The following is an 18,636-nucleotide window of genomic DNA, read 5'->3' on the forward strand; positions in this document are numbered from 1 at the left end:
CCGGCTGAGCCCCCCCCCCCCGGCCCCCCCCCCCCCCCCCCCCCCCCCCGAGGGTGCTGAGCCTCTGCCCCCCACCCCCGCCGAGCCGACCCGTCTGGCAGCACTCCAGGTCCACACCCAGTGGTGCGAGCCCCGGCTTTTGATCTCCCTGTCACGGCCATTAAGCACCTCAGCAGATAATGTGTGGCGGGCCCCCACTCATGAGCTGAGCAGGTATCTAGATCGTGCTACTTCGGTGCTTAAACTCGGTAGCTTCCTCTTTCACATTAAGTAGAGCCCAGTCATCTCACCTCAGCTGTGAGGCCCTGTGGGGCCAGCTCCTGACCCCCTCCTTCTACTCCTCCCACTTACCACACTGGGGCCACACCTCTTTGTCACCACGGTGGCCTTCTTTCTCTTCCTCAGATGTGCAAGCTGCTTCCTCCTCAGAGCCCTTGCTCTGGCTGCTTCCCCATTCTAGAGCACCTTCCCCATGGTCCCAGGGCTCCCCAGACGTCTCAGTGCTGACACCGCTTTCTTGGAGAGGCCTTGCTCAACTGCTGGCTCCTTGTGTGACTTTGCCCAGACACGCACCAGACACCTTCAGTGGGCCCTGTCTCTGTCCCCGGTGCGGTCAGTGCCCGCATGCACAGCGACCTGAGAAGGGGACAGAAGATGTGGCAGAGGATACCAGTGGGAGGAAGTGGTCTCCAGTTTGGTGGGTCATGAAAGGTTTCCCAGGCAGAGTGGGCAGCTTCCGGCTGGGCCCTGAAGCCAGGTGGGCCGGAGAGCAGGCCCATCAGCTCTCCATCACCGGCCTCGGTCGTGGTTCCCCTGATTGTTCTAGATTGAGGCATGTTTGTTTCCCTCCTGCTCCCTCTTCACTACCTGACAGGACATTAGTGTTGGTGTGTTTTTTTTTGGTCTCCCGTTAGAAAGGAAGCTCCGTGGTCAGGTCCATGGTCAGGGCCTCTGGGGATTTACTGGACGCTTTATGACGGGAGCAGGAAGGAGCAGGTCCTCAGTATGTGTGTTTGGAAGGGATGCTTGAGTTCCCAGGCGCTCTGTGCGCCACACTCTTGTGTGCTGTGCCGGGCCAGCACGCGCCTCTTCCATGGTGATTTGAAAGAGGGATGGGAGTCCGTTGAATGTGGGATTGAGTCTCTGAGCTGCAAACATTCAAGAAGGTGGCTTGGGCCAGAGCCCGGGGTGGAGGGGAGGGCAGGCGCCAGGCATGGATCTTGGCTCCTACGAGCTGCTGGGTCCCTTCTTGGAAGCAGTCTGTGCTGCCTGCTGCCTGTCTGTTGTCCCCATCTTCTGCACTCAGAGCTTGGTGGCTTTGAGATGTATGGGCTTCTTTCCTCCAGGCGGACGTCTGGACGTCCACGAACTCCCACATCTTTTTGCTGTTTGTCTGCGTGTTCCTTTTGGTATCTCTCCTCGGAGGTGCGTCCCCTGTGCCAGCTAGACCTTCAGGGCCTGGGTCTCCTTTCTTCCGACTTCTCAGTCTAGGCAGCTCTGCCTGGTGGCCATACCAAGGCCCTGGGGAAGCTGAATGAAGGCTGTTTTGGTTCCTGTCAGATTCTTTTTTTTCTCCCCCCAAGATTTTATTTTTAAGTGAGCTCTACACCCATTGTAGGGCTCAAACCCCAACCCCAAGATCAAGAGTCACACACCAACTGAGCCATCAGGGCATCCCGGTTCCTGTCACACTGTCACCCCACAGCCCCTATCTGGTCCTCTTTGGCAAGCCTGTCTGGGCACAGAGCGTGGGGATGGCCTGCTGGTCCAGGTTCTGCCTTTGACTTGTCTGCTGGGTCAGCACCGGTACCCCATGGTCTGCCCCTCTGCCTGGAACTGAATGGCAGCAGAGCTGGTATTGATGTTTGGGCTCCATGTGGGCTGTGGATAAGCCAGCTCTTCCAGAATGTTCTCCATGGGTAACCTCTGCTCTGGTCAAGGGGCTTTCCATGCCCCAGATGTAAAAAAATTTGCCATATTTCCTTAACTTCTCTGGGGGTCACATTCATAAGCATCTTTCCCAGAGTTCTTAGGAACAGTTAGTCTCACAGGAAAAGGCAGGGGCAGCCTAGGGTCACCTGTGGAAAGTTAAGGCTCCCAGAAAGAGGATTTTGCCCAGCCAAGGAGTCTGTCCTGTAAGGAGCCTGACTTCATGCTGAGTCATGGCCCATGTGGCTTCTGGGTTTTCTAGAAGAGTCCCAAGCCCAGAGCAACCTGGTGTGCAAAATCTTCAGGTTTCAGAAGACAGAGCAGACCTGCACAAGGGCATGGGGCACCTTCCCAGTGCCTGATTCGCCCACCCGGCTCCCACTTCTTCCTGGGTGCCTCGGGTTGAGGAAGGTGTGGAAGGTTGCCTCAATACAGCTCGCCAGCCCTGGGTGCCGGGCCAGTCAGTCAGTCGAGCGTGCGGCTCTTGATCTTGGAGAGGCGAGTTCCAGCCCCACGTTGGACATGGAGCGTCTTTCAGATCAAACAACCTTCACAGCTCGGTGTTTCTCATGGCAGACAGGGGCTCCCTGCGTAAGTTTGTCCCTCAGGAGAAGCTGCCGTGCCAAGGCCTGAGAGGCCCCAGCTCTGGGAGGCCTTTCGAGCTCCTGCCTTGTGGGCCAGTGGGGCCGGTGGCCACCGTGCTCCGCTCGTGGTGGGTGCTGCGGGAACGCCGGTCACAGAGCTTAGTTTGTGTTGTGTTTCAGGGCTCTCTTCACCTATGAGGGTAACAGCAATGACATCCGTGTGGCCGGCACTGGGGGTGAGTATGGCCCAGTGAGGATGCCAGTGGGCTGACGGGGGCTGGATGCCCCAGGAGGCAGGTGTGGGGGAAGGGAGAGAGTCGCAGCCAGCAGTGTCCCCAGCGGCTGGCATTTCAGCCCTCACTGTGCGTGGAGGGAGCCGCAGGCAAGCAGGTGTCCCCTACAAGTAGCAAGCCTGCCATGACCGTCCCCACAGTAGCCTCAGTGCTGGGGAGCCACTCACCGCTCTCTTTATGGGGAGGGTCTAAGAGCTGAGCCCAAGCGTTACTACAGGACATTCCCATCTGCTCAGGGCCCTTCGTGGGGCCCCAAACAGCGGGCAGGCTGTTGCAGGGACTGTCCCTTTGAAAGCCTGGTGCCTAGGGGCGCCTGGGTGGCTCAGTGGGTTAAAACCTCTGCCTTCAGCTCAGGTCATGATCCCAGAGTCCTGGGATCCAGCCCCATATCCTGCTCTCTGCTCCACAGGGAGCCTGCTTCCTCCTCTCTCTCTCTCTCTCTCTCTCTCTCTCTCTCTCTGCCTCTCTGCCTACTTGTAATCTTTGTCAAATAAATAAATAAAATCCTTTAAAAAATTTTTTGAAAAAAGAAAGCCTGGTACCTAATTTGTAGCAGAAATGACATCCCTTTTTTCCCGGAACTCCCTGTGGGTTTTATAGGAATGGGTTTTTTTTTTCTTTCTTTTTTTTTTTTTTTAAGATTTTATTTATTTATTTGAAAGAGAAAGAGAGATCACAAGTAGGCAGAGAGGCAGGCAGAGAGAGAGGGGGAAGGAGGCTCCCCGCTGAGCAGAGAGCCCGATGAGGGACTTGATCCCAGGACCCTGAGATCATGACCTGAGCTGAAGGCAGAGGCTTAACCCACTGAGCCACCCAGGTGCCCCTAGGAATCGTTTTAAAACTGGGGGGTGTACACCATTGCCTGAGGTCCTTGTCACAGATGCAGATCCCACACCCCGCCAGCTCCTGTAAGTCCGTGTAGTGGGGAAGGACCAGGAGTCTGATTCTGATGCAGGCGGCCCTGAGAACCCTGGCTCGGGGGTAGGTTGGGTTTCCCTTCCCAGTGGGCGTTGTGCAGGGCCAGCCACGGGCGCAGGGCCCGTTGACACCCCCTATGCCTGCTGCAGAGGGGGGCCTGGAGGAGATGGTGGAGGAGCTCAACAGCGGGAAGGTGATGTACGGCTTCTGCAGGGTGAAGGACCCCAACTCCGGTCTGCCCAAGTTTGTCCTCATCAACTGGGTATGTGGAACTGGGGGACTCCAAGTTCTCATCTGGGTGTGACCCGGGAAAACTTTGCCTTCTTTCCTCCTCTGCCTTCTGTGATGGGAGCAGAGGAGGATTTGCCTTCAGGGCAGCTCACAGGCAGTGAACGAATGGGAGTGGTTGGAGTGTGTGTGGCCTGAAGGACTGCGAGGGTGTTACCAGCGCAGAATCCCCTGCTCTGCCCCCAAGCCCAGAATCATTCCCACGGAACAGAGCACACAGTGCAGTCGCATGACACCCTTGCCTTTGTCCCAATCAGAGGAGTCGTCCTGAGGGAGCAGGGGGCCTGGGCCTGGAGAAGGCTCAGAGAGAACGGGACCCCTGGATAGGACTGGGAAGCTCGGAGCCGCCCGTGCCCAGCGGAAGCAGGCAGTCATCCTGCCTCAAGAACCTCCTTGACCTGGAGCTGTGGGGTTCACCTTATCCTCTGCTGCACCCCAGGGAGGGTGGTGGCTCTGAGGGAGCTGGCGAGTCACACCGGGTGTGTTGTGTTGCAGACGGGTGAGGGTGTGAACGACGTGCGGAAGGGAGCGTGCGCCAACCACGTCAGCACCATGGCCAGCTTCCTGAAGGTGAGGACGCCCCCCCCCCCACCGCGGCCTCCCACGGCGCCTGGGCGGGTGTGAGTGCGGTTGCAGCCAGAGCTGGAAGCGGGTCCACACCTGATGCTTCCTCCAGACTCAGGTGCTACCAGAGGCTGCTGCACTCATGCTTGGCGAGTGCCCAGAAGGCTGCGCTGCGGCTGGAGCCCCCAGTGAGCTGAACTTCCTCCACCGGGGAGGAAGGATGGATGACTGTGTCCTTCTTGAGCACAGAGAGCATCGTGTGCGGCTAGTCCTGGGGCGCGAGGCCTTGGCTTCCGCTGGTTTTGTGAGGGTTTGTTCAGCCGTGTTGTCAAGAGCTGGAGGAGACGGGAAGTTGCCCTTGCCTGGCCCTGCTGCGTTCCTTTCCAGCGCACATCATTCAGTTCCAAAACCGCTTGTCGTTTGCTTGGCAGGTTACCTCGCGTGTCTGTGGCTCCTGTCTGAGAGGCTCAGGACTTTGATTTCTAGCCTGCCAACTCTTCTTCAGATAGGCCTCAGTTTATCCATCTAGGAGCCAGGAGAGGATCCCAGGCTTGCTGGGTGTTTACTAACAGCAAGTGACGCCATGGATCTGACTTGTCAAAAAGAAATTGGTGGCGGGGGCTGGCTGGCTCAGTGAGGGGAGCACGTGACACGCAGTCTCGGGGCTGAGAGTTCAAGCCTCCGGTTGGGTGTAGAGATACTTGAATAAATAAAACCTAAAGAACTTCAGAAAAGAAAGAAATGGGTAGAAAGAAGAAGAAATTGCGTTTTGTGGAAAATGCGTTTCCAGATTCTTTTTGAAGTTCGCTTTTGTGAATTAGAAGGGATCTCTCTCATGCCTGGGCCTGCAGCAGGGGTGCCCGGCACCTGGGAACAAGCTGCAGCAGGGCCACGGAGGGCAGAGACTGCGTGCCTGTGCTGGGACAAGTGCAGTGTGTTTGTCTCAGGAGCTTTGTCGGCCCTGAGGTCCTCAGCCCAGAGCCCGGGACGACAGTTGTCCTCGCTGTGCTCCCTGAGCTGTGCATCTTGTCCTCTCCTGGACTTGCAACGCCTGCGTACTGTCCTGCCACAGGGGGCCCACGTGACCATCAACGCGAGGGCCGAGGAGGATGTGGAGCCCGAGTGTATCATGCAGAAGGTGGCCAGAGCCTCGGGTGCCAACTATGCCTTCCACAAGGAGAGCGGCCGTTTCCAGGATATGGGCCCTCAGGCCCCGGTGGTGAGTGCTCCCTGGGCCCAAGTGTGGCAGGCAGGAGCCAGCAGATGGGCTGGTTTCTCCCTCATGTATCTGGGCTCCTGCCTGCCTGGCTTTTGGTCCCTGGGCCCCATTCCGGTGCCGACGGTGACCCCATGCCAGCCGGAAGCTGGAGCTGCCCCTGGTGGGGCAGGTGCTAGTGGGCATGAGGAGCAGCCCTCTGTGCTGCCTGCTGGTTCCACTGGCTGGTCTGGAGCCTCTCATACCCCAGGGACAGTCCAGTCACAAGGCCACAGCACCAACATGTCCTGCACAGTCCTGGGTGGTGGGCTCCATGGAGGGATGTGAGGTAGGCAGGCAGGCCCCTCCCCATCGGGGGCAGATGCCAGGTACCGTGGCTGTGGGGAGCCCAGTTCCTGGGGCACAGCTGGGGTCCGTGGAGATTCCCTGGCCACTGCCACGGTGGTTGGCTATCTGAGGGAACAAGATATCTGTGGCTTCCATCCACAGGGGCCTGGTGCAGCCAGAGACCCTCGTTGACGTTGTCTGGTGGCTCTCAGGGCCCTCAGGCCATCTTGTGTTGGCTGGTCTCTGGAGGGGGCACCAGGCCCGGTGCAGTCCCCACAGCTGTTGCTTGAGCCCTGGGCTCCTGAGGGCAGCCCCACAGAGGACCCTCTGTCGTGTGCAGGGCTCTGTGTACCAGAAGACCAACGCCATATCTGAGATCAAAAGAGTTGGCAAAGACAGCTTCTGGGCCAAAGCAGAGGTGAGTGCCGTGGGGCGCATGGAGCACAGCTGCCCCTCAGAGATGGTGCTGCAGCGCCATCCTCACTGTTCCTCAGGTTCTCTCACAATAAGCTCGCGGGACACGCGCCCTTGGTTGTGCCTGTGGCCAGGCGAAGGCCGAGCGGGCTCTGGTTGCTGGGCCGGTGGGCGGCCCTTTTAGGCGGCGCCGCACGGATGCCCGGGTAGCCCAGGAATGGGAGGGTGCAGGTGCCCAGTGGGGCAGGTCGGCCGCTGTCCCTGCAGAAGGAGGAGGAGAACCGCAGGCTGGAGGAGAAGCGGCGGGCGGAAGAGGAGCGGCAGCGGCTGGAGCAGGAGCGTCGGGAGCGGGAGCTGCGCGAGGCCGCCCTCCGGGAGCAGCGCTATCGGGAGGAGCAGGGCAGCGAGGCCGGGCCCCAGAGGTGAGGCCCCAGAGTTAAGAGGGAGGGAGGGTCCCGAGTGGGCCATGGCTGGGCTGCAGCTCCTGCCTCCGCCCCTCCCAGCAGGAAGAGTGAGCAGCAGGAAGTGGTTTCAAGGAGCCGAGAGGAGCAGGTGAGACTTGCGTGCCCCCCACCCCCCGAGGGTCTGTGGCAGTAATGCCGGGGCTGTCCCTGATGTGCCAGGGGGTATGGTCCTGCGGCCAGCTGGGGCACAGTGGAACCTGGGACACGTGGGTGCACCGGAGGTGGTGGTGGAGAGGGCACTAAAGGGCAAGATGTGGGCAGCATGGCCCTCCACCTGGTCCTGGACGAGGCCCTCGAGCCTCTCTTCACTGCTGGGCCCATGTGCCCCCCTGCAGGAGCCGGTCAGCCAGCCAGCACACCCACGTGAGATTTTCAGGCAGAAGGAGAGGGCCATGTCCACCACATCCATCACAAGCCCCCAGCCAGGTGAGTCTTTCCTCTGGGTCTAGGCACAAGGCAGGAGCAGGCCGAGGCAGAGGCTGGGGTCTCAGTGCAGGGTCCCCAGAAGTAGCGACAGAGGCAAGGAAGCAAGGAGAGCCTGGACTTCTCTAAGGGTAGCTTCTGGGAGGGGAGGTTGGGCCTTGGGTGTTCCTTTCCTGCCCATGGCCTCGTCCTGCAGCCACCTGGAAAGGAAGGGCCATGTATGGCTTCAGAGGGAGACTTTCCAGCCAGCCCCACTCCATTAACTCTTGGAATAGCTTGCACATGGTGGCCGGGCCCCAGAGCCTCTGTCACTCCCCTCTTTGCCCCCAAGGACACGGGATGGGCACTGCCATCAGCTCTCCCACACTGGGGGGCTGCTTGAAGCATACTGTGTGTGTGATGTGTTTCTACAGCGGCTGTGTGTTCCCCTACCCTCTCTCCCCTCCCTGTGACAGCTATGTCCCAGGACAGGTCCCTACTCCAAGCAGCACAGGGGACAGAAGCAGTATACCCAGCTCATCTCTCCCGCGTCCAGCACTTGCATGTTTACCTTTGTTTGCAGGCAAGCTCAGGAGCCCTTTCCTGCAGAAACAGTTCACCCAGCCAGAGACCCTCCACAGCCCGGAGCCCACTCAGGCCTCCTCGAGGCCCAGGGCAGGCAAGGCGCTTGACTGCCCCGTGGGGGCCTGGGGGTAGGGGTGTGGGAGGGAGGAAGGCGTCTGCACCCCTCCCCAGGCTCAGCGTGGGCCGCAACCTCCCATGCAGATGTCCCTGAGGACCTGGCGCCTAGCCCTCCGCAGTGTGCAGTGCAGGCAGAAGAGGAGGCTGTGTACGAGGAGCCTCCAGAGCAAGAGACCGTCTATGAGGAGCCCCCGATGGTGGGTTCCCTGCAGCGGGGCACGGCTGTGAAGGGGCCACCTGCCCAGAAACACTCTCTTCACCCATGCCAGGCACGGGGTGCCTGACTTTCTGGCGGCCGCTGCATGGGGATTCTCTTGTTCAATGTTGGAGTGGCCCCAGGGAGTACATGGTCTAGCACTCATCTGCTGGCCAGGAAGGTCCTGGGGCAGGGGGACATCTTGGGGGCAGTAGGATGGCAGCAATCCTTGCCCTTTGTGTGCTGTGCCCTTCCCCCAGGCCCGTTGTAGGCCTGTAACGTGGGACCCAGATTTCTCTTCTTCCCGTGCAGGAACAGGTGCCACAGCAAGATGCCGGCTCTGAGCACGTGGACCACTACCCGGGGCTGAGTGGCAAAGGGCTCTGTGCGCGGGCCCTGTACGACTACCAGGCAGGTAATGTGCAGTGGCCCAGCCACTCATCCTGCAGGGCTCCGCTTCAGGAGGCAGGCTTCTGATGCTCCCTTGGGACTCAAGGAAGGTGGGGGAAGGATGGGGTGGATGCCCTGCACGGCCTGGGCCTTCCCATTATGCTGGGCAGCTGCCCGTGAATATCAGTTGCCGGCGTTGTGCTAGAGCCCAGGAGTGTGAACAGAGGGTGGGTGGACCCTGCGCACCAGAATCCGGGGACCTGCCTGGAGGCTCAGGAAGCAGGCTGCTGTGCGGAGGCAGGGGGCCTGGAGTCAGGTCCTGCTAGAAGGTGTGTTGGGGGAAAGTGGCCATCAGGAAGGGCCCCCAGCCTCCAGTGCACCCTCCAACTCCCCATCCCGCAGCTGATGACACGGAGATCTCCTTCGACCCCGAGAATCTCATCACGGGCATCGAGGTGATCGACGAGGGCTGGTGGCGTGGCTATGGTCCGGACGGCCACTTTGGCATGTTTCCTGCCAACTACGTGGAGCTCATCGAGTGAGGGTCCTCTGCTGCTGGCCGCGCCGAGGTCATCCTACCTTTCCCCCCCACGCGTGCTTCTTTTACTGCCGGGGATGTGACGTGCGTGCTGCGAGAGCCACACGGCACTCCTCTGGGCATGGGACCTCCCTGCAAAGAAGACAAGCCCTTGGGATCTCTCAGACTAGGGTGCTCAGCCTATCACTCTAGATGCAGCAATACCCTGTGATCCCCAAACGTGCTCTGGCTGCTGTGGGCCCTCCCAGACAGCTTGGCCTTTGACCCCCGCGGAGGACAGGAAGCCATGGTGTGGCCTTGCCGGGCGGTCTGAGCAGGGGCCTTTGCCTTGTGGTTCCTCTCCTCCTGGCCCTAAGGGATGGTGGCTTTGGCTGGTAGCAATCTTCGGGAACAGTGACCTTAGCGTTTAGGACCAAAGTCTGGGGGGGTCGTGACGGTTTGGGCAGCAGGTCATCTTTCTCGGTCCTGCCCTATGTCCCCGTTCCCCGTTCCTCCACCCGGGGCTGCAGACTGTGCGAAGTGGCGCAGGGATGACCGAACCCCCATCTGACTGTGTGATCAGCAAACCCAAGTCCTTCCCCGGTGTGTGCTGTCACTGGATTCTGGTTCCGGGGGAGTGACCAGAGGGCCGATGCCTGCTGTCACACACTATCCATCCCAGGTCACCTGTGTCTGCTTCCAGAGTGAGCACTGCCCTACTGTGGCCTGAATGCCGTCGTGTGAAAATCGACCCCTTCCGGGGTGCGTGGGGGTGTGTGCGGGTGTGTGTGCCGACTGTGGCCACTAGGAGAGGCATAAATGTCAAGATGTGACTCACGTCAGCCTGTTGCATTTCCATGTTCTGGAAGGGGCTGGCGGCCGCCCTCCCTGCCCATACGGAGTGCGTGCACAAGTGTCGAGTGAGGTGTCTGGAGCTGCCGTTCCCCTTGTGCTCTGGCAGCTGCCAGGGAGGAGCAGCCGGGGTGATGGCTGCAGTGGGACAGATGGCCCCCTTGTCCCCTAGGCTGCAAAGGCAGGCCTCACCAGCCCTGATTCTCCGCCCCCAGCTACGGAGGCACCAGGAGTCCCGTGTTGTCAGCTCAGAGGCCAGTGGTGGGCATGTCCCCAGCTATGGGGACACCCAGGGGGTGGGGCTCAGTACCACCTCACCCTGCCCAGCCTGGGGCTACAGGGACGGCAGGGACAGCCCACCAGAGGAAAGCTAGCCATGAGGTGGTGTCCTCACTTCAGTACTCACTCACTGGGGACAGCTGGGTTACCGGGCAATGTTACCAGGTGGCCGTCACCATACAGGGCTTGCTATAAGGTACTTGATAGCCTGGCTCGGGGATGAGACTCCTGCCCTTGGTTTCTGGGCCCCTCCCACCTAATCGGGTGGGCGGCAGGGCCTGAGGGCACTGGGGCAGGGATTGTGGAGCCCTTTGCTCAGGGCCTTGGAGCTGGGCATGCTGGGGCCACACCAGACTCAAGGTGGTTGGAGCAGGTGCCTTTATTGCCAGAAACCCACCCTTCATTTGGCCTTGCCCTGGGCGGCCACAGCCTCCATGGCCTTCCGCACGGTTTCCTCGTCCCCCAGGAACCGCATGGGCTTGGTGGGCTTCAGCGTCTGGTCCAGCTCGTACACGATGGGGATCCCCGTCGGCAGGTTCAGCTCCATGATGGCCTGGTCCGACATCCCTGGACCAGGGGAACAGGTCCTTAATCCTCTTGGCCAGTCAGCCAGGCAGCAGCCCTCCCATCCCCCGCAGCAAGCCCCCCCACACAGATGCCCCTGGAGACGGCGAGACTGAGTGGCCTGCAGAAATAGCATGGTAAACCAGGACCTTGTGCCCCAAACCAGAAGCCACTGAGACCTGGGGCTGTGCTGTTGGTCTCTTCTGTTTGGTTTCTAGAACATTCTAAATTCCAGCCATCAGGAGCAGGGGTGCTCCTGACAACCAGGGGTGAAGGGACAGCGAGCAGGGCTGCCTGTGACCAGGGCGGAGGGGAGGCTGTGGGTGGAAAGGGCGAGGTTTTCCAGGGAAACCTGACCCTGCCGGCCTCTGCAGCCCCTGGCCTGGAATAGCAGCTCGACCTTTGCGGCTCTGGCACCCCAGCTCCCACTTCCCCGTTCTCCAGGCGGTAGGAGACTGCAGTGAGGCTGGCCTCCGTACTCCTCTCCCAGACCCAGTCCCTGGAGAGCAGGGACACGAGGTGGTCTTGAGGGTGGACTGAGGCTGGCCAGGCCTCAGAGGCGTGCCTGTCTGTGCTCTGGCCAGCTCCCTGTTGACCTCCAGAGCAGGGGGCTTGGGGCTCCCCACCCTACTGGCCTTCTTCCCTTTCCACACTTAAGCCTAAAGGCCAAAGATCTGTGAGTGTCCGAGAGAGCCCAGTGGAGGAGCGCACCGGGCCCCCTACTGGGAACCCAGCTACAGGCTGGGCTCGAGGACGGCTGCACCCCTGCACTTTCTTGACTGGTCTTACCTTTTCCCTGCGTGGGTGTGAGCTGAGGGCCTGGGTTCCCCTGCCCTGGGCCTAATGAGCTCCTCCCCAACTCCAGAGAAGGTGGTGGAGATCCAGCAAGTGAAGTGACTTGCCCAGGGCCACACAGCAGTAGAGCTGGGGCCAGACAGCCCTGCTTTGGCCGTAGGGCCTGGGCGTCCTTGGGCATGGCCTTATCATCTTTCCCAGGCTCATGTCCAGGAAGCCCAGCCAGCCCCAGGCCTCTGGGCCCGGGTTGGAGCAGCAGACGTTTCCACCCTCAATCTCCAGAAGGAAAGTCATTGTATATAGTGTCCCAGTACACAAATGAGTAAAACAAACATTTTGCTAAGTAGTCTTTTTAAGTGGTTTTTTAGTCCTCCTAGTTCACAGTTTGACTCCTGACCCTGAGTGCTCGTGTGCAGAGCTATCTGGCAGGGGGCACGTAGCTGAGATGAGAACTTGAGAGCCAAGTGATTCAAGGGCATGTGCCCCGTCAGCCCCCCCAACCTGCCTCTGCCCACACCCCATGCAAGGATGGGCCTCACCTTCCAGGTGCTTGACGATGCCCCGCAGGCTGTTCCCGTGGGCCGCGATGAGCACTCTCCTGCCAGCCTTGATCTGGGGGGCGATCTCCTCGTTCCAGAAGGGTAGGGCCCGGGCAATGGTGTCCTTGAGGCTCTCGCAAGTGGGCAGCTCCCCGGGCTTTAGGCCTGCATACCGCCGCTCCTGGGTTCATCCACACTGCTGTTCTCTCCTCAGAAGGCCAGCACCCCATCCCCACCCGAGCCATCCCTGAGGCCCTGCCCACCCTAGACCCTTCCCTGGTATCCCAGGCAGCGCACCTTGCTGATGGAGTTGTAGTAGGGGTGCTTCTCATCCATGGGGGGCGGTGGGATGTCGAAGGAGCGTCTCCAGATCTTCACCTGCTCCTCCCCGTGCTTGGCGGCCGTCTCAGCCTTGTTGAGCCCCGTGAGGCCCCCGTAGTGTCTCTCGTTGAGGCGCCAGGTGCGCACCACGGGCAGCCACATCTGGTCTGTGCCGTCCAGGATGGTCCAGAGGGTGCGGATGGCCCGCTTCAGCACTGACGTGTAGCAGACATCAAACTCCATCTTGGCGTCCTTGATGGCTTGGGCACCCCTCTTGGCCTCCTGGGCCCCCTTCTCGCTCAGCTCCGCATCGAACCAGCCACAGAAGCGGTTCTCCTGGTTCCAGGTGCTCTCGCCGTGCCGGACCATCACAAGGCGGTGGGTGGACATGGTGGCGCCGGGGCCGCAGGCAGGGACGGCGGCCTCCCCGGTGCACCCGGTTTTATAACAGTCTGTCCGCAGCCCCCGCCCCCACACCAACTGCCAGTCAGCATTCCAGGCTGGACGGGCGGCAGCAGGTGGCCAGTAGCAAAGCCTAGGGGGAGGGCAGGCCGAGAGCCAGCCTTAAAATAGCCCCAGCAGCCACCCTAGCAGCCGGGGCTGGGTGGGGCTGCATGCAGGATAGGGCATGAGGGGCAGAGTCCCCCACACGCCCGGAAGGTGCTGCTGGTGGGAACCCAGCTGGTTTCTGAGCACTCGCTCCTCCCTGCAGGCAGGAGGGGGCCACAAGCCCAGTGGCTGGTCCTCATCACCATAACTGGGATCAAGCGAGCCTGCATTCCGCCAAGGCAGCTGGCTTGTGTAAAGAGGAGTCTGTGTCTGCCCATGTACACGTCTGTGCACACGTGCGTGGGCACAAGTGTGCCTGGGTGTGATGTGTACACATGTGTGTCCATGTCACTTGTTGCATGTGTGTGCACGTGCAAGCCTGTGAGTGGCCAGGAGCTTCACCTGGTGGCTCTGCTCTGCTCAGCTGGGCATGGGGTCTGCTTTCCCCAGGAGTTCTGGCCCCCCTCCCCAGCTCCCTCTGCCCTGCCCGCAGGATGAGTACCGAGGGGGCCTGTGGCTGATGGCCAGGCTGAGGGGTGGGCCTGGTGACCTCACCTCCACTAGTCCCCTCGAGGAACAGAAGGGAGTGAAAGGTCAGGTCCCTGTGGGCAGAGCCAGGGGAGTGGGTGGGGGCCAGCAGTTGGGCCCTGCAGGAGGGGCACGAGGCCATAGTGCGGGCAGGGGGCTGAGCTGAACCGGCCAGCACTATTCCCAGGACAGCCAGGGGAGATGGAGGGGTTGGGCCAGAAGGGAGCTAAGGATGCTGCTGCCACACTCTCCCACCCGACCCGCCTGTCACCCAGGCTCAGGCTTGCCCCTCCCCACCGAAACCACCTTTCAAAGAAAGAAATCTGAGAGGCATGCCCCACAGAGCCACGGGCTGTCGGGTTCATGTCCAACAGGAGCATGGGCCGAGGGTGGGTGTTGGGGACCGGACCTCTACATTCAGATTTGGGAGGGTGGAGGCCACCCTCCTCCTTGCAGCACCACATGTAGGCAGGCCTTGCGGCTCTACCCTTGTTAGAGCCACACCACTATGTGGTCTGCTTTTTGTCCCCTCTACCGCAAGTCATGCCCTGGGGGCCCAGCAGAGAGCCAGGCAGGAAGCTCCTGTTCAGTGGGGGATGAAGAAGATTCAAGCTACTCAACAAGTTTCTTCCTGTGTCCCGGGAGGGCAGTGGGAGGGGGTAGAGATGGCACCTTGGAGGAGGAGCTCTGGGGGACAGCACTACAGGCAGAGGGGCAGCGAAGAACCAGTCCCCACAGGAGAGTGTGGCAGAGGGACACAAGCAGGTGGGCCCTGCGTCCTGACTCGGATTTCTGGAGAAGCTTGAGGCATGGCTTCAAGAACTTTATCCTTTTTTTTTTTTTTTTAACAGATCACAAGTAGAGAAAGAGGCAGAGGGAGAGAGGAAAGCAGGTTCCCTGCCGAACCCGACACAGGGCTCCATCCCAGGACCCTGAGATCATGACCTGAGCAAAAGGCAGAGGCTCAACTCACTGAGCCACCCAGTCGCCCCTATCTTATTTTTTTTTAAGGTTTCATTTATTTCTTTGACAGAGAGAGTGAGAGAGCATGAGTGGGTCAGAGGAAGAGGGAGGATAAGGCTCCCGTCTAAGCAGAGAGCCCGATGCGGGTCTCCATCCCAGGACCCTGAGATCATGGCCTGAGCCAAAGGCAGAAGCTTTAACCCACTGAGCCACCCAGGCGCCCCTCAGGCGCCCCTTTTCAATATTTCTTATAAGGCTGGTCTGGTGATGATGAACTCCATCAACTTCTGCTTTTCTGGAAAATTCTTTCTCCCTCCTTCAGTCCTGAAGGACAGCTTTGCCAGGTGGAGTGTTCTTGGCTGGCAGTTTTTTGTTTTTGTTTTTCCCTTCAGCACTTTGAAAGTATTATGACACTCCCATGTAAAAAGTTGTTTTTCTCTCACTGCTTTTAATAGTAATATACTCTAAGACACTTCAAGCTACTCCTTATTTTTAACTCTTGACAACTTAATTAAAATGGGTCTCAGTGGGGGTGCCTGGGTGGCTCAGTGGGTTAAGCCGCTGCCTTCGGCTCAGGTCATGATCTCAGGGTCCTGGGATCGAGTCCCACATCGGGCTCTCTGCTCAGCAGGGAGCCTGCTTCCCTTCCTCTCTCTCTGCCTCTCTGCCTACTTGTGATCTCTCTCTGTCAAATAAAATCTTTTTTAAAAAAATGGGTCTCAGTGTTGGTTTTTTGAACTCATCTTATTTGGACTCTGTGGGCTTCCTGGATTGGACACGCAGTTCCTGTCCCAGAGTAGTGGGGTTTTCAGCCACTATCTCTTCGAAGAAGCTTCACTCTCTTTCCTCTTTCTGGGACTCTGTAACGCCCATTCTGGTTCTTTGGAGTGCCCCACAAACCCCTTAAGCTATTCTTTTTCAATTTTTCTTTCTCCTCCTCTGAGCAGATGAGCTCCATTGTACTGTCAAGTCTGCTCTGCGTCGTCTGTTGCTGAACCCTCCGTTGAATACGTTTCCATTTCTGTAGCCTTCATCTCTGTGGTTTATGTGTGGTACTTCCTTAAGAGTTTCCATGTCTTTGATGAAATTCTCATTTGTTCATGCCTAATACTCCTGAGCTCAGTGGGCATCTTTATGACACTATTTTGAACTTTTTATCAGGCTAAGTCACTAATCTCCATTTCATGAAGGTCTGTTTCTGGAGTTTTGTTCTTTTGTTTGGAACCTATTCTTCTGTCCATTTTCCTGGACTCTCTGTGTTGGCTTCTGTGTCTTTGATACAACAACTGTCTCTCTGAACCCTGACAGAGGGCTCTCATGAGGGGGTGAAGCTTGTCATAGTCAACCCAGCCCAAACTCCAAACTTGTGGTTCTCTCAAACCTTCGCAATGGCCCAAGCCACCTTCTTTCTTCTCAGTGGCTCCCAGTGGTTGAAAGTGTGCCAGGTCCTGCCAGTGTCCCAAAGGGGAGGCTCAGCCTTGGATGTGTGCTAAATTAGAAGGCTGAGCCTCAGACAGTAGCTTTTAAAGTAAGCAAAGTCCTCTTTCATGGAAAACCTGGGAGATAGGATTTCAGTCTGCATACTCTGTGCTGAGCCCTGGACAGAGAGCTGTTTAAGAACAGTGTCTTCTTTGAATGGTCCTGTGGGACCTGTGCATGCGAGCCTCATGGGGCCACCAGAAATGGGTGATCAAGGGACGTGGCCTCTGGAAGGCAGCTGTCAGAGCCAGGGTGGCAACACGCACACAAGCTCCTTCCAGGCAGACACTGGTGACACAGATTGCTGTGTGTACTTTCACATGTGCCCAATTCGTAGTAATTGTTCAACTGGTTTCTGGATTTCTTTTTAGAGGGCACTGCTTCTCTGTGCCTGTGGATTTAGTGTATCTAGAGAAGGAAGTGAGTTCGGGAGCCTCCTAGATCATGATTTTAGACCTGAACGTGGGCCTGGGAAATGCCAGGGGCATCACAGAAGGGCCTAGAAGTTGCAAAGTCATGCAGCCACATGTACATGGAAGCCAAGGCCCCATCCTGACCCCAGGGAAGCAAGTCCTGGCAGGTGCTGAAGAGACTCTCCTCGCCAGTCATCACCAGGCAAATGTGAATCAAGACCATAATGGAGATCCCCTTGTACTTGTTCAAATGGCCATCACCGAGAAGACAAAAGATGACAAGTGTTGCTGAAATCATCCACACCCCCGTGCACCGTGCTGGGAATGCTAGCAGGTACAGCCACTCTGGAAGACAGTACAGAGTTTCCTCGAAACATGAAAAATACCCATGATCTGGAAATCTCACTTCGGAGTATGTAGCTGAAGAAAATGAGAACAGAATTGCAAAGAGACATCGGCAGTCCATGTTCACTGTGGCATTTGTGACAGCCAAGAGGGAGAGATGGAAATTGAGTGTCCATCAATGGAGGAGTGGATAAAGGTGTGATGCACACTTATCATCGTACATATACACACGTATCGTATGTGTGATACACAATTAAATACTATTCAGTCAGGAGAAGGGAAATCCTGCCGTCTGCCTCAACACGGATGGACTTCGAGTGTGTTATCTCATGGACATTAGCCCGATGAAGGTAAATACTGTGTGGTACGACTTACACAGGGAACTTTAAAAAAAGAAGGTCCGATCCAGAAGGCAACGGAGCACAAAAGTGATTTTCAGGGACTGGGGGTGGGGGAAATAGGGAGAGTCTGGAAAATAAAGAAAGTCTAGACCCAGTGCAAAGCATGGTGATTATGGCTGATAATACTGTGTCGTAGAACTGAAACTCATGCGGACGCATCACCATGAGACGTATGAAGGCTAAAGACCAGGAAAAAATTCCAAAATCAGCCAGAGGGAAATGATTCACTTCATGTCGGGAGCCATTCTTTGCCAGACCAAAAACCATGCACGCCTAGAAGGAAGAAGAACAATATTTTTAAACTGTCAAAACGCAAAAATTGTAGCCTGAGAATTCTATACCCAACAGAAATGCCCCGGAGCACGAAGGTGGAACAAAGACATCCCCAGATGAAGAAAAAGCAAGAGAATTCACACCTAGAGCAGCTGCTCTAGAAGAAAATAGTAACAAAGTTCTCCAGACAGAAGAGAAACGGGGTCGTAGGGAAACTGAGAACATCAAGAATACAGAAGGAGCAACATAAATTGTTAAGATACACATACGGAGGCGCCTGGGGGGCGCCCACTCTTGGTTTCAGCTCAGGTCGTGATCTCAGCGTCATGAGAGCGAGCCCCGAATCGGGCTTGGGATTCTCTCTCCTTCTCCCTCTGCCCCTTCTGCTTGTATTCTCTCTCAAATAAATCTTTTTAAAAATGGGGAGAAACCACATATATAGTGAAAATCAGTACCGGGAAACCCCCCAGAGATGGGGAGCTCCAGCAGAGGGCGCTCACAGCCTTCCCCTGGGCCCACCGCTGACCTGACAGGAAGAGCCCGCAGGGCCCTCACCTGGACTGGACCATGCCCAAGGCTGCGACACCTGCAGGAGGGAGAGAGACATCCCTCGTCCCAGGGCCACAACTTACTTCCCACTCCCAGCTTCCTTCGTCGCAAGCACTTTGGGCTCATAACAGCCCCTCCAGAGTCACCCCGTTTCTCCTCGTTCCCAGACTTGCTTAGGGTTTTGCCCAGTGTGTTTGTCTGGGATTGAAATTCTCTTACTCCTGAATAAGCCCATCTGTTCCTGGTGAAATAACTGGCAGTTTTCATTGTGAAGTTTAGCTATATATGTATGTACACATAGCTACACTTGTTTATTTTTTTTTTAAGATTTTTATTTATTTATTTGACAGAGAGAGACACAGTGAGAGAGAGAGAGCACAAACAGAGGGAGAGGGAGAGGGAGAAGCAGGCTTCCTGCTGAGCAGGGAGCCCGATATGGGGCTCGATCCCAGGACCCTGGGATCATGACCTGAGCTGAAGGCAGATGCTTAACGACTGAGCCACCCAGGCATCCCCTACACTTGAGTTTTATGTATAATATAAACTTAATTTATAACTGCATATATATATAAATTATAAATT

The 18,636-nt window shown here is 57.6% G+C and overlaps 2 protein-coding genes across 4 annotated transcripts in view; one reads left to right on the forward strand and one right to left on the reverse strand.

The window, feature by feature from the left end:
• The window catches only part of DBNL (drebrin like), an 11,807-nt gene extending 1,766 nt beyond the window's left edge, over nt 1–10,041 (forward strand). The window contains exons 2-13 of one of the 3 annotated variants that reach the window (XM_059397092.1): nt 2,694–2,749; nt 3,874–3,986; nt 4,508–4,582; nt 5,649–5,795; nt 6,460–6,537; nt 6,801–6,955; nt 7,037–7,085; nt 7,333–7,423; nt 7,983–8,078; nt 8,186–8,298; nt 8,610–8,712; nt 9,090–10,041. In XM_059397092.1, the coding sequence (XP_059253075.1) occupies nt 2,694–2,749; nt 3,874–3,986; nt 4,508–4,582; nt 5,649–5,795; nt 6,460–6,537; nt 6,801–6,955; nt 7,037–7,085; nt 7,333–7,423; nt 7,983–8,078; nt 8,186–8,298; nt 8,610–8,712; nt 9,090–9,229 (1,216 nt within the window). In that variant the 3' untranslated portion in view covers nt 9,230–10,041. Of the gene's footprint in view, nt 1–2,693; nt 2,750–3,696; nt 3,788–3,873; nt 3,987–4,507; nt 4,583–5,648; nt 5,796–6,459; nt 6,538–6,800; nt 6,956–7,036; nt 7,086–7,332; nt 7,424–7,982; nt 8,079–8,185; nt 8,299–8,609; nt 8,713–9,089 lie in introns of those variants that run through there. The other 2 variants (XM_059397093.1, XM_059397094.1) reach the window with 2 other exon arrangements.
• A 90-nt stretch (nt 10,042–10,131) lies between these two features.
• Nucleotides 10,132–13,199, reverse strand: PGAM2 (phosphoglycerate mutase 2). The gene is made up of 3 exons (XM_059397095.1): nt 12,531–13,199; nt 12,234–12,414; nt 10,132–10,902 (listed from the first exon to the last, which is right to left on the reverse strand). The coding sequence occupies exons 1-3, from the start codon at nt 12,942–12,944 to the stop codon at nt 10,736–10,738; spliced, it is 762 nt and encodes a 253-aa protein (XP_059253078.1). The 5' UTR covers nt 12,945–13,199; the 3' UTR covers nt 10,132–10,735.
• Between the last annotated feature and the right edge of the window lie 5,437 nt (nt 13,200–18,636).

The sequence above is a fragment of the Mustela nigripes genome, chromosome 4 (assembly GCF_022355385.1).
Source record: "Mustela nigripes isolate SB6536 chromosome 4, MUSNIG.SB6536, whole genome shotgun sequence".
Taxonomy (NCBI): Eukaryota; Metazoa; Chordata; class Mammalia; order Carnivora; family Mustelidae; genus Mustela; species Mustela nigripes.

Bases quoted from the DNA above. Each gene is read 5' to 3' on its own strand.
- PGAM2 (XM_059397095.1), bottom strand. From the start codon at position 12,944: ATGTCCACCCACCGCCTTGTGATGGTCCGGCACGGCGAGAGCACCTGG. The intron at 12,415-12,530 runs GTGCGCTGCCTG...GGATGAACCCAG, and splicing joins ACTACAACTCCATCAGCAAG to GAGCGGCGGTATGCAGGCCT. The intron at 10,903-12,233 runs GTGAGGCCCATC...CCCCTGGTCCAG, and splicing joins CATCGTCAAGCACCTGGAAG to GGATGTCGGACCAGGCCATC.